Here is a 10,910-nt window from a genome sequence, read left to right as displayed (position 1 = left end):
TTAAACTGTTAAACTGTTAAACGGTTTAAGGCTCGCTGAAGTGGCCGCAGCAGGTGAGGGTAAGTTGGGGGAGAGAGAGAGAGAGAGAGAGCAAGGTGGTGTCCCTGTAAAACAAAGAGGCGGTTGAATGTAAACGCACCAGGACAACGTAAAACAAACCTGCGGCTGATGCCATAGGCAGATGACGGTGACCTCTGTAAACCTGACCACCTCTGTGATCAAAGGTGAAGGTCTAATTTAAGGCTGCTTCTGTTGGTGTTTGGCTTTTAAATGACCATAAGTCATCAAGTTATTATTTGGTAGAATAGTAAACATGAAGCCTGAAAGCCAGAAGTCTGATATTAATGGTGTTTAAAATAATCAGACATTAATTGTCATATATGGGGGACTTTAAACTTCTAATTACTCAATGTTTGTGCTTTATACCTTTTAGACACGGGTTTCACAGCCAGTTTTAGATTAATTTGCATCGGTGGAAATGACGGTTAACTTCCTCGTTCTCTCTAATGATGGTTCCTCCATTTTACGCACTGAAGCGCCGTTCCTCGCAGTCCCCCCTCTCTGTGGCTCTCGCAGAGCCTCCGCTGTTTAAATGGGCCAAGTTGAGAAGCGGCGGAGAGTGCAAATATTGTTTGGTCTGGGTTTGTGAACTTCAGCGTGACTTCAACGACATACACAGGGGTTAAAAACAACTCTTTGTAAACTTTCAACTGTATTAATGCTGTGCAAATACTACTCAAGGATATCAAGCCGGGTATGTCCGGCTTGTGGTTCTGATTACTGCCATATGCCACATTGTTTTAGGTAACAGAAGAAATGTACTATTATCAGTTTATTTTTTTATTGTCTTCATTGGCTGCGGATTGGTGTCTTGGCCACGTGTAAACTCCCAATAACTGAATCGATGTGCGTTGTTTTCTAAGACCGCACAGCCGATTCTAATTTTTTGTATCTCGGTGAATATGTATGTTAAAAATAATCTTCAGGCTACTTCTAATTTCCCCAAAGGCAAATAAATAAGAGACACGACGGGTAGCCGCGAGTGGTAATGGTCACCATAGGTAACATAATGTCCGCGGCTCAGGGCTCACCATGTCAGGTATTAACAGACCGAGTGTGATTAAATGTGGGAGGTAGAAGCTGTGAGGCTGGCGGAGAGCGCTGCTGCCGCTGCGAGCTGGAAACTACTGAATGGGAATCTATCCGGCAACTTCACCAGACCGCTGTCTCACGGCGACACGGGGGCTCTGCGTAAAACCAAGCGGCGCGTCTCCAAGTCTGGCTCAGCCCAACTCGCAGACGGAGAGGACGCTGAAGTTGGATCGGGCGAGCAGCTTTTCACTTCTTACCGGAGCTCGGCACCCACGAACATGCCTGCTATCAAGAAGGAGAGGCTGGATGGAGACGACATGGCATTGACTGCGTTCAACCAGTCCGAATACCTGGCCCCTTTAAATGCCACCGCTATCTCCGTGGTGACCCCGCATCCGCCGCCCTACGACCATATTTTCGCCCATCACCGTGCGTACTTGGGGCTCCACGACTCGGCGCTGCATCACCAGCACCTCCACCATCACACGGAAGACTTAATGCTGGAGAGGTTCTCCTCCATCCCCGACTTTCAGCCCTTCTTCGACAACGGGGAGCCGTGCATCGAGGTGGAGTGTGGGGAGAACAAGGCTTTGCTTTATATCAACAAATTGTGTCAAGGTAGCAAGGGACCCTCGATTAAATACAGGGGCGAGTGGCTTACCCCCAACGAGTTCCAGTTTGTCAGTGGACGAGAGACCGCCAAAGATTGGAAACGCAGTATTAGACACAAAGGTAAGAATAACATTCACTGTCCTCACGGTTCGTTGGAGATGGACACCTCACCATCAATTCAATACTTTTTAGCCGCCGCTTATTCTGTGTACAAAGTTGGGTCTCGTGGTTCGGTGCTGAGTTTTGGAGTGAAAGGGTTACAGCAATCGGTGCGTAAGGAGACCGATGAAAAAAAGAGGCGCATATCCTCCGCATACCCGCCGAGGCTTTGACACAGAGTTTGGGCTGCGACCATACACCAAACCGGGCTTTTTGGAGTAGGCTGCACTGGGACCGAGGTGAAAAGTTAGACATAGAGAATTCATCGCGTGACAGTTGAAATGTGTTTTTCCTCAATATGAGATGAATCGTTCCGTTAGGGTGCAGCTGCACTTTTACGCATCGCACGTTAGGTTTGAGGGGCTTTATTTTTTTTAATTAGCGCGTTGTTTGTCCACTCAACGCCACCGTTTGTGATACATGTGATGTCTTTGCAAACAATTATATATTTAACTAAATATTAGGCTAATTGTAAAGCTGCTCTTATCCACAGACGGTATCTGTTCGTTTTTCCGGTACAATAACCTTGACAGCATTAATGCAGTGATACTGTTCCGGTGTTTTTATGTGGACCTCTTTAGCGCAGTATTTTTAAACAATAATTCCGCATGGTGCGCCCCCCCCCCCCCCCCCCCTTTCCACACAAACTCACGCGCACACACAAGGTTACTCAGGCAGAACTGACACGCGTTAAGATGTGTTGGGGGAGGGTGTCGCCCCCAGGTCAAAAATGGTAGCCTAATAGTTTAATATACCGATTCATATAGACAGATGACAGTAGGCTGCTGTCTCTCTGGCTCACAACACTTGACCTATGAATAGATTTAAACTTCGATGCAAAAAAAGTCGAGAGATAAGTGAAGTTGTCAGCAGAGACTGACTTCTTCAGAGTTCATGTGTTGATTGGAGGGTTTTTGACAAGATTTTTGTCATGAAAACTTTGAGTCCTGAGAGGGTGGGCTGAAGAAAAGGTCCAATTCTCAAGCGAGTTGACAAATACCTTATCGCATGCTGTGTCACGGGGGGGATGAGTTTGATGGCTGGAGAATATGGTTGGGATTTACTGAAAGCGTTTCTCTTGTTTGTTTGTTTTTCCAGGGAAAAGTCTCAAGACTCTTATGTCCAAAGGAATCTTACAGGTGCACCCTCCGATCTGTGACTGCCCTGGCTGTCGGATTTCATCTCCAGTGGTAAGAACATTGTGTTGGTGTTACCCTGTGCTTCTAAAGTCAATATGTTAACTCGGAGAAGCGCCGTGGAAAATATAGTTTTAGTTTGACTTCTATGCTGTCGATGTTCATTACATAGAACATGAGGAGTTAAAATATCCCAGATGGTTCATTGTGGTCGTCAAGAATGTGTCTCATTGGTGAAGGTTGTAAGTTGTCAAAGGGCTCAATGCAGACACAGCTGGAAGATATGCAAATATATGCGTGAAAACAAGTATTTGTGATTGTAATATTGTGGTAAAGCCTGAAATGAGTGTTTTTATAGTTGCTCACAACAAATGTTTTTTATTGTTTTGACTTGGTGGTGATGACTGCTTGTGCTTAAAGTTATACAAAAATGAATTTAGATTTAGTTGAGCTTGTGTGAAAGCAGGATAGGCATACGAACATTTCATTGAGACAGTTGTGTCGTGTCGCCCAGCTTCACATACATGAAACAGTGGGTGAGTGTATGTCGGAGCATTGTCTTTGTCTGTAACCTTGGTGATGAAGACCCTACAGGCACACGTGTCAACTTTGATGGTAATGTTTCTCAGCATGAATATCAAATCCACTTTCAGCCTTTCACCGATGCTGAGTATCAAACAGCCTTTTAATTCAGAGGCATTGAGCTGCCCAGTGTGGCTGTTAGGTGTTGCTGGTCGGGCTCCTCTGTCCCTTGTATCCGTTTCCTCACCTGGCTGCTGAACTTTTGTTTGCCTAGTGCGTCCCTCAGGGCTCAGGCCAGGGGCACAATGCCAAACCTTGAGGCCTCGCAGGTGTGTCATGATTACAGCATCGCCGCTCTGTGTGTTTGTGTGTCAGCTTTAAGCAAGCACACTGCCGGCTCACCGTCGCCAAATCTGTTCACACAGGTGTGAGTGTGTGTGTGTGTGTGTCTTTGCGAGCGTCTGTTTTTATCACCACGGAGCGCATCTGTCGGCGCTCTCAAGCACTAATCTTAAGGGAAGGGTGTAAGAGGCTTTGCGAGCTACTGAGCGTGGCTACTGCTGATTATTGTGGGCGAGGCACGCAAGGCAAAGGCGGTTTAGATAAGCCGGAGGTGTTTGAGTGATACAGGTAAACTGGTGACATTTTTCACAGCCACAAATGAAGACCTGTTCCCTGACACATCGGGTTCAGCTCGGCGAATTGGCTGAGGTAGGTAGGGTGCAGGCGAAACAAATAGTAGAAATACACACGTCTTCATTTTCACTGAAGGGTTTGATGTTTGCTCATGTTCAAGGCTCATCGCAGATATCAGTGATTGGCTTGCTAGGGCTTGTACAGTTGCACTTTAATTACAGCTGTAACGTAGTGAAACTTCGTTACTGACGTAAATGGGGATATGAGAGCTTTAAGGTTGTTGTTGTAGCCCTCTCTCCTTCTCTTCCTTTCCTTGTCCGGTGCTGAAGCTTGAATTCAAACCCATCAAGTGAATACCACCGTGACACGTTCTCACACACACACACACACACACACACACACACACACACATACACAGGCGAAGTATGTTGGCAGCTCCGTGCGAGGCGGTGAGGGTGAGGCGGAGGAGGGAGGACAGAGGGGATTGTATGGCCTGTACTGGCGTCTCCCTCTCTCCCCACTGACTCCCCTCAGGGCATGGCAGCCAGCACTCCCTCACTGATGAGCTCTCTGACTCTCTCTCTCGCTCTCTCTCTCTCTCTCTCTCTCACTCTCACTCTCACTCTCACTCTCTCTCACTACACACCAACACACACTGCTCACTCTCTCACTCACTTGTTCGCTACACACTGTATGCCTGCCTACTCAGACAAATGACCTCATGCAGTCATTGATTTTCAAAGTTTGATGGCTGAACTTTGTGAGATCTTATAGGCATGAGGCAAGTGATTATAAGAAAGTGTAACAGCTGGTGGGAAGACTTTTCACCTGCCTGCTCAGAGCTCATGGAAGTTAATATGCTGCGTCGACCCGTTTATAACAAAGCGACTGTTGTTACACCCAACAGTGTAGCGTTTAAATATGTTGATGATGTTTGTCCACACTTATTGACACGATGATGGTACCTTTGGAGGTGTATTTGCTTGCTATTAAGCATGTTATGTGATAATCAAGTGCTTAAATTATTTCTTCACTTAAATTATTGTTAAAGTTGCCCATTGGTATCGTTAGATGTTGCTTATTTTGTGCGTTTTGGACTGCATGTCATTCTTTTTGCACGTATAATACTCAAGATTATGGATGCAAGTTTCTTTTCTTGGCTCTGTATGTTTGTGTTTTTGTCTGTACACGTCTGTGTTAGTTTGTATCCGTGTCTCAGTACGTGCATGTCCGTGAATATTTGTACGCCCGCGATGGCTGGCTTGACTCGCCCGCTTGCTGTGTGCGCATGTGTGTGTGTGTGTGTGTGTGTGTGTGTGTGTGTGTGTGTGTGTGTTCGTGCGTGCGTCTCCTCCCGGGAGAGCTGGGCTTCCTCTGCTCTGTTATTTCAGCGGAACTGGCGGAGGCCGGGAGGAAATTACACTCCCCTCCTCCGGCTCGTAAAGACCTCTTTCAATCAAGGGCTCCTCTTGCAAAGTGGAATTAAATACACACACACACACACACACACACACACACACAACGACATACACAATTTTACACAAACTTATCTTCTATCTCATCACATTTTCATAATCGTGTTAAGGGGGAAGAAAGATTATTAAAATCAAAGTGCAACATATTGAGTGAAATGATAGCAGTTGAGCTGTTATGTGACGTGGAGGTGTGCCTACTGTCCACTGCTTCTGTTTCACATGTTTGTGTGTTTGTGCGTGTGTGTTGCTGAGGTTATGTTGCTATGGTAACACCGGAATCGGCCATTGGCCCAGAAGTGTACAGAACTGTGGTCGCATCGAGTGTGTTTACGCACTTCTGTGTGCGTCTCTCCGTGAGCATCGGACACATTAGAGATTAAGTAAGACTCTGATGATATGTGCATTGTAGGGCTCAATGCCACTTATAGAGATCAATACGAATCGGAATATGTAGAAATAGAAATACAGTGACAGTCTTACACACACACTTGCAAAAAAACTCTTTGGAGCCTCTTGTTGACTTTCTGTCTATGAATAACCCGGTTAAAATAAACAGTTTAATAAGCCATTAGCCACTAGAGTGCATATCAGCAAGATGTCAGAGCTTAATGTGTATGTGTGTACATGCTCTGTGTGAGCTTCTCAAAGTGTTGCTCACTAAATGACTGGATGCACGTGTGCGCGGACCCTGTTAACAGGCAGCTGAAATAAGTTGGAGCATCTGTCTATCGGCCAAATGCAGTTTACCACAAAAAACCCAAAAGCGAGATTCCTCTGATAGTTAAATTCATGTTCTGTCACGTCAGGCCTTTGCAGGCAGTAATGTCCTGTCATAGTTTTACTCATTCGTCCATCAGTACACTCAAACAGGCACACTTAATGTATACAAACACAGGATTACTAGTCATTAAATGCATTGCTGTTGTACAGTTATATCATCATTTGCAAAGTTTATCAGCGATGTAGTAATAAAGTGGATAAGTTCTGAATTTGTTGATCATCATATTCTGGATTTGTACTGTGTATTTAAACCATGGTAAACATATTTAGCGTACACATTTATTGTGTTTATTGTTGTTTAATAATAATGTGCTAAAAAGTCAGCATGAGAAAGATTGAAGACGCATTAAGGCTACATTTTACAGCATAAATGAGGGTTCATGTGAGTTCATCTTCATTTTCCCTCCACAACCTAATTTATGCTCATTGTGCTCACACTTGTTGGGACCAACCCAAGAGAGAAGACATCAGTTGAATTTACCAACCACAACCTCCTGCTCGCCCCCACGTCCCCTGTGCTTGTCTGGGGGGGAGAGAGGCTCAGTCGTTACCTGTCCCCAAAGCGTCCCTGCGGAGGCCTCGGTCGGCCTCGGTCGGCCTACCCAAACACAGAGAGAAGAAGGGAGGAGGAAGGAGAGAAAAAAAACAAGAGGGAAATAGGAGAGACAGAGGCGCGCTGGCACGCTTGACTGCACCGCCACTGACCTCCCAGTGCCGCCCAAGCAGCCCCCCCCCTCTCCTCTTCGCCGCCTCTCGCCCTCTGTGCACCTCTCCCCCTCCCCCCATGCTTACCCATCCCTCCCCCCCTGCCCTGTGCCGCTCCACTGGGCTGCAACTGCCCGCTCGGCTCAGCGCGTGGGGGCCGAGGGTGCAGGAGCGCATGAGTGTGTGTGTGTGTGTGTGTGTGTGTGTGCGTGTGTTTGTGTGTCGGTCGCATGCCTGTCCGCCCTACAGTGCTTTCTCACTTTTTTGCTCTTTCTCTCACACGGCCTTGAACAACCAAGTGTTGCCTAAAGTCTGTACATAAACCGCACGCACGCACACACACACGCACACACACACGCACACAGTTATCCTGAATCACATTTATTTTGCCAAGTACAAAGTACATTTGCACTTATAAGAAGTTTTTCTTGATAATGTTCGTGCTTGATCTCAAGGCAAATTTATTGAAGTAGCATTTCTGATGTAATGTTGTTTGTGCAATATGTATGGGATAATGCGCATAATGCAGCATGTGGAGCCACTCAGGCAGTACTTTATCATCACAACAGAATCTTAAGTACCTCTACATGACTTCCTCTAAACCAGAATTTATTATATTTAATTTAATATTTATAAAAGAGTCGACTGAAAATATAAAAGCCAAGCTCTGTAGTGTGTTTTAGTTATACATCTTAAATGTACCCATCTGTACAGTAGAGTAACATGGCTGGAGACGCTCATGCAAAATTTGAGTTTTCGAGTCACACCTGTTGACAAAAATGTGTGTTCATGTTGCTTGGTTGGTTGCTATATCCTGTCACAAATGTTGAAGAAGTCACTCTTTGCCATCTTTGCTTTGAACTTGCAAAATGTGACACATTGCAGTGATGGGTGTCACAGGAATGATTTTATGCTTGTGTATTCTGCCATCCCTAGTTATAGGATTTTACCTACACGTATGTGTGTGTGTGTGTAAATATGGAATTAGTATACTGTATAAATGACCATACAGTGTGGCAGTACTAAAATGTTTGGTGGAAGAATGCATTTATTCCTATACCGCCTGTAAATGTCGACATGAGATTCTTACAACAGAAGAGTTCAACATGTTTCTAATTTCACAGCTGCAGTTTATTTACAGCCGTTAATAACATTTTGCTGTTTTTGCTGATATTGCAGTAAGCTTGTTTCGGTGCACACTAATAATTTGATTACAACCAGATTAGGCAAATATAAGGCTTGTCACTTTTTTCTGTGGCCTGCACAGTATAGTGAGCCTTTTGTCTGATTTCGTTCATTGGTTTGATTCTGAACCAGAAAGGTCAGAAAGTGCAGCAGATGCAAATGGGTGTTTCTATAAACAAACATTGTCATGGCTAGTGGTGAAGAAGAACACAGCTGAATTATTTTGGGATGACAGCAAAACGACTTTCATGTCACAACTATCTCAAAGTAAAAGAGGTTGTAGTGAGGTGCACGGCAAATTCATCAAAGCGGAAACCATAAACACCAACCCAGTCGCTCCATCCTTCTTGTTTTGTGGCACTAATAAAGAGGTTTTTCTACCGGCGACTACACATCCCGAGACATTATCCTTCCTTTCAAACACATATTAACTTTATTATTGGGTTACTGGGGAAATCTGGTTGCTATAAACCATGTAAACACTTTAATTAAACGATTACTTTAACCTGATTATCCACAGTAATCAGGTTTGCGTACTGAGGGATCTCAATTTAACGAAAGCTGACTGAATAGTCGCTGATCACCTTCTATGGGTGCACCTGTGAAAATGTCAGGACCTGTGAGTCAGAGATAAGGAGGTGTAAAGAAAAAGTAAGAATTTGAGTTTTGTGAAGAACTTGATCTCAGACTGGCACAAACACAGAGCAGGCAAATTGTTTTGGCCCTGTTATGTGAGCACGGTAATGACTGCTTCATCCCCTCCATCTCCCACCCTCCTCTCGCTCGGTTTTTTTTCCCTCGCTCCTTCTCTGTCGTCTCCTCATCCCCCCCTCCCCCTTTCCCCTACTGCTCGCGCCAAGTCGGCCCGCCTACACACACACACACATGCACACACGCTGCGAGGTAACGGCAGACAGGCGCGTGACTCATTAGGCATTCGTCCCCCAGGGAGATTGCTGGGGGGGCGCGTGCGAGGGAGAGAGAGCGCCGCAGCTGCAGGAATGTCACGGCCGGCTACCGCTGTGTGTGTGTGTGTGTGTGTGTGTGTGCACGCTAATGCTAGTTTGAGCCAGCGGCATGGCACTGCACCTTTCAAGAAAAAATGCAAGGAGAAAGAAGAAAAAAAACAACATTTATTAGTCCTCTTTTTCCACCAAGAGCTCATTTAAAAGTCTGAAATAAATTTAGAGAGAAAACACTAGATTGCTTTATAATTCCTGCTTGAATTTACCGCCTTCACTGGCCAAGGTGTAGCTGTGATATTAGCGTGTATTGTTTTTCAGTACAAGATAATTTAGTTGCCATGAATTAATTAATTAAGTAATTAATTAATTACGCCACCCAAATGACTTAGAGGAGCATATATGGATGTTTAAACACATTGCTCGGCCCAGCTAATCACCAGATTGCTTTTTTTTCGAAATATGAGATTTTTAATACCCATATCTACCCCAGCGAAATGCAGGTTATATGTTTTGGCCCTTGAAAGACCAAGATTTAGTTGACCCAGATTACAGTGTATCCACTATAGGCTGTTCAATTTCTAATGTTAATTCAAGTGTTGTTATCAAGTTCAACTTCCAGTGTTATTTTCAGAGCATTATTTGAATATATGATGGGAAGTGTTTCTGAATGTTTTTCGTGTCTGCCTACTGATACGACCATTTCAATTGTCTGTCTAGATTGTGTAAAAAGTTGGTCATTGTGTCCCTATGCATGCGTATCTGTATGTATGCGTGTCTCTTTTTGAGTGTGAATGTGAAGGCCAGATATATTTCTTGGCTGCCAGACTGACAGAAAGCGTGGGAGGTGATATTCATAGAGGTGCTTTTAGTGGGACTTTTATGAGAGACTTTTTTCCATGGCTGAAAAGAGGTTGACCACACACAGTAAGGTTGCCTCAGCTCTGTGCACATGCTTGCGTGTTTGTGCGTGCTCGTACGTGCCCCGAACGTTCAGGCGCCCTTCCTTTGAGCGCCCTACGTGGGCTGCCAGGGGTGTGTTTTGCTTCGTGTTTTGTTTCGGAGAGCCCTCCCCCGTGCTGCGGAAGTGTTGCCGGAAGCAGTGGGAGCTCACCCCCAGTTCTGCGTCAGTGCCACTAAAGAAAGGATCGGGGCTTTCCGGGAGGAGAGAAGAGGGAGGAAGGGGGGGGGGGGAGAGGGGCTGTCAGCCTGGGTACGTCATGGCCATGTGGGTGGTTGTCTCCACGCTCATACACACTCGCACAGCCTCAGTCACGACTGGTCTTCGACAAACTATTCTTGTATACACTATTTTGCTGGCATGCTCCAAGTAAAATCCCCCGCTTTAGTTTGGAGGGGAATTCTAAGGAACAGGTGTTCGTGAGAGTGTACATGCAAATGTGTGTGTGTGTACGTAGTGAGGGTAGTGTGCAATTTAATGATTTCCCTGACGATGTGAAGACAGCAGTAAAGAGACTTGTACTTGGAGGTGGAGAATTTGTATTTAACAGATGTGTGTCTCACAGATGAAACTGCATCATTGGAGAAGTGTTGTTCTGACGTGATGTCACGCTCCTGTTTCCTCCCTCTAATGCGCCCGGTTGGACTTCCTACAGCGAGGCCTTGTGTGAAAGTAGCAGAAGTAT

The 10,910-nt window shown here is 45.3% G+C and overlaps 1 protein-coding gene across 2 annotated transcripts in view; it reads left to right on the top strand.

Annotated features, from left to right (window-relative positions):
- Positions 1–1,124: 1,124 nt before the first annotated feature.
- samd11 (sterile alpha motif domain containing 11) overlaps positions 1,125–10,910 on the top strand; it is a gene marked incomplete at its 5' end in the record, with an annotated part of 50,332 nt that continues 40,546 nt past the window's right edge. For both annotated transcript variants that reach the window (XM_079273883.1, XM_079273882.1), the window contains 2 exons: positions 1,125–1,824; positions 2,962–3,053. In XM_079273883.1, the coding sequence (XP_079130009.1) occupies positions 1,125–1,824; positions 2,962–3,053 (792 nt within the window). The remainder of the gene's footprint in view (positions 1,825–2,961; positions 3,054–10,910) is intronic.

This window comes from Melanostigma gelatinosum (assembly GCF_949748355.1).
Source record: "Melanostigma gelatinosum genome assembly, chromosome: 8".
NCBI lineage: Eukaryota > Metazoa > Chordata > Actinopteri > Perciformes > Zoarcidae > Melanostigma > Melanostigma gelatinosum.
This window is presented reverse-complemented; position numbering and strand designations above follow the sequence as displayed.